Genomic DNA, 2,452 nt, shown 5'->3' with positions numbered 1-2,452 from the left:
GCTGGGGGAAAAAATTCCTTAGTTAAAAAAGAGCTGTTTTTCCATTTCTGCACAAACAGAGGTAACCCCATTACAGCTTTCTCTTTCTAACTCCCTATATAGTCTGCATTGTTTAAAAGGGTAAGTAGATCCCAACTATTTCGGAGCTTCTTTCTTTTCTTAAAATGGAGCGGATGAGGTTCTTTGAAGAGCCTTCCCTTTGGGAAGCTGAGCAGCCATTGCTAATCGAAGCTGTTTACAGAATGAGCGAAAACATTTCACTTGATCAGTAATAACCAATTATTGCAAAGGAAAGGAAACTATTTGCCTGTATTACCTCCTCGTTCTGTTTCTTGAGCTTTGTGTTCTCCTCTGTCAGTTGGGCGACTTTCAGCTCCAGCTCGTTCGTGTATGCCTGTTTTAATTTCCTTCAGATTGTTAACAAAAAAAGATCAAATTTTTTTTATAAAAATATAAAATTGTGAGAGATTTTTGGGATTATTAAAGTCTAACCGAGTCCCTGTGTCGACACATAAGATTCTGTTTTTGAGGTTCTGGAAAAAAATATATTTTTCTGTTTCCAAAGTTCTCTCACTAAAATTTAATGGTGGGTGGACTGTCGCACGAATTTCAAGCGAGATAGAACTTTGCAAAGTTGAACTGACGAAAGATATTCTAATATCCCAAAGATGTAAGAGAGCTGAGGACAATTATGGTAGTGTAATGGCCACCAAACTTAATTAATATAAGAAAGATATGATAATCATAATTTATTAATACTAATGATCGATGATAATGTTGTTTAATTAGTGAGCGGAGCTCTTCTTTATATATTCCGACGTGATGATTTTCTCTGTATTTAAATAAAGTGATGAAAAAATCAAAAAAGTAATATTTTTAATGATGAAAGCATCTGAGATAATTATGGTGGTCATTAGGGAGGATCATTAAAAAAATTTCAAAAAAGAAAAATGAGTAATAGCCTGAATTCAAAAGAGAGGAGGATGAGTATACGGGCCTGCTTTCGGGCTCGGGAACGGGCGGCCGACTCTCTGTTCTTTATCATCCGCTTATAGCGCCGATCACCGCCGGAAATGCAGAAGGGATCATCAGAGATAAGTTTCTTGGAGGAGAAGAACAGAGCGGGGGAAGCAGGATAGCGAGAGACAATAATGTCATCTGAGCCGCCGCTGCCGGCGGCGGGGGAGGCAACGTGGCTTGCGTAGCTGGAGTCGGAATTAGAGTTGGGCGGACCGGGCCGAAAAGCCGTGTAGTCAAAGCCAGGGCGAAAAGTACCGGAGCTACTAAGGCTAAGGACGGTAGGGGGCTGGGGAAGCTGGGGAAGGCTACCAGAGGAGGCGGAGGTGGGAGGATCTTTGAAGGCGCCGGCGAGAAAGTCCTGCAAGATCATACTGCGGAAGGAGTTGCGACCAGCGGCGGTGGAGGCGGCGGATGCAGCGGTGGCTTTGTGGGGGAGTGGAGCTTCTAGGGAGAGAGAAGGAGTTGAAGGGCGGCTGTCTTGGCCGAGAGTGGGCAGGTTGATGTCTTTCCAAACTTCTTCCATTGTCTTTCTTTTGGAAGTTGTGTGAAAGAGGATGGCGGAGGAGGAAGAGGAGGCGGACGAGGGGATTTTGGTGCTGCTGTTACTGTGGCTGTAGCTGTTGCCTTCACCGGCATCAGAAGACCACATGGCTAGTTAGTGGAGTGGGGAAGGAAGATGATGAAGAAATTGTAGAAAGAGAGAGAGAGATGGAGAGGAGAGGACTGATGTGGCGTTTAATCGGACAGAGGAGCATTGTTTTTCATTTTTTAAGATTTCATTTTTGAAAAAATAACTATATAAAAATTTTCGGATAATGATTTATCCTTACTATTTATTGGCCCTGTTTACTTTATTGATGGGATGCTCTCAATGGTTATATTTGGATTTTGGAATCATACCAATATCTCTATACTTTGAAAGAAATTGCAATCTATTTATTGCTACTAAATCTATTGATGGATGTTATTCTTCATTGGGTTTAGTCATATTCTCATGATTTCATAATCTATGTATTAATGATTTCTCTTTCATTGATTTTTTTAGGGCCCCAAATTTACTCTATCCAAAACTTGGTGATATTATAAATGGAGTGTGGGCTCTCTCTACCTTTTTTTTTCCACTCAAATTTAAGTTTCTTTACTTAATTTTATTAAATTATTCATAGGAAAAGTTTTTTTATATTTTCGATGTTCATTGAAAAGATATGTTTGGCATAATATATTTTTTCTATATTTGAATGACTTGTATAAATAATTCTAGGATTAAGGATATTATTATTCCTAGGGGTTATACTCCTTTTGCACATCCAAATATCACAATGATTCGGTTCAAATTAAATCGGCCTGGTTTAAAATAATTTGATTGATTTAGAATGTAAGAAATAGCGAATTTGTCATGTCTGTCATGACTCGCTAAGATCATCATGAAGTA

General features: G+C 39.3%; 1 protein-coding gene across 1 annotated transcript; it reads right to left on the bottom strand.

Annotated features, from left to right (window-relative positions):
• Nucleotides 1-1,761, bottom strand: LOC110106828 (bZIP transcription factor 27). The gene is made up of 3 exons (XM_020836864.2): nucleotides 998-1,761; nucleotides 317-394; nucleotides 1-231 (listed from the first exon to the last, which is right to left on the bottom strand). Exons 1-3 carry the CDS (start codon nucleotides 1,667-1,669, stop codon nucleotides 160-162), a joined length of 822 nt encoding a protein of 273 aa, XP_020692523.2. The 5' UTR covers nucleotides 1,670-1,761; the 3' UTR covers nucleotides 1-159.
• Nucleotides 1,762-2,452: the final 691 nt, after the last annotated feature.

The sequence above is a fragment of the Dendrobium catenatum genome, unplaced genomic scaffold (genome assembly GCF_001605985.2).
Source record: "Dendrobium catenatum unplaced genomic scaffold, ASM160598v2 fragScaff_scaffold_551, whole genome shotgun sequence".
NCBI lineage: Eukaryota > Viridiplantae > Streptophyta > Magnoliopsida > Asparagales > Orchidaceae > Dendrobium > Dendrobium catenatum.
The sequence above is the reverse complement of the archived record's forward strand: the minus strand, read 5'-3'. Positions and strand labels throughout refer to the sequence as shown.

Bases quoted from the DNA above. Each gene is read 5' to 3' on its own strand.
- LOC110106828 (XM_020836864.2), bottom strand. From the start codon at position 1,669: ATGTGGTCTTCTGATGCCGGTGAAGGCAACAGCTACAGCCACAGTAAC. The intron at 395-997 runs GCCCGTATACTC...AAATTAAAACAG, and splicing joins GTTCCCGAGCCCGAAAGCAG to GCATACACGAACGAGCTGGA. The intron at 232-316 runs GTAATACAGGCA...TTCTGTAAACAG, and splicing joins TCAAGAAACAGAACGAGGAG to CTTCGATTAGCAATGGCTGC.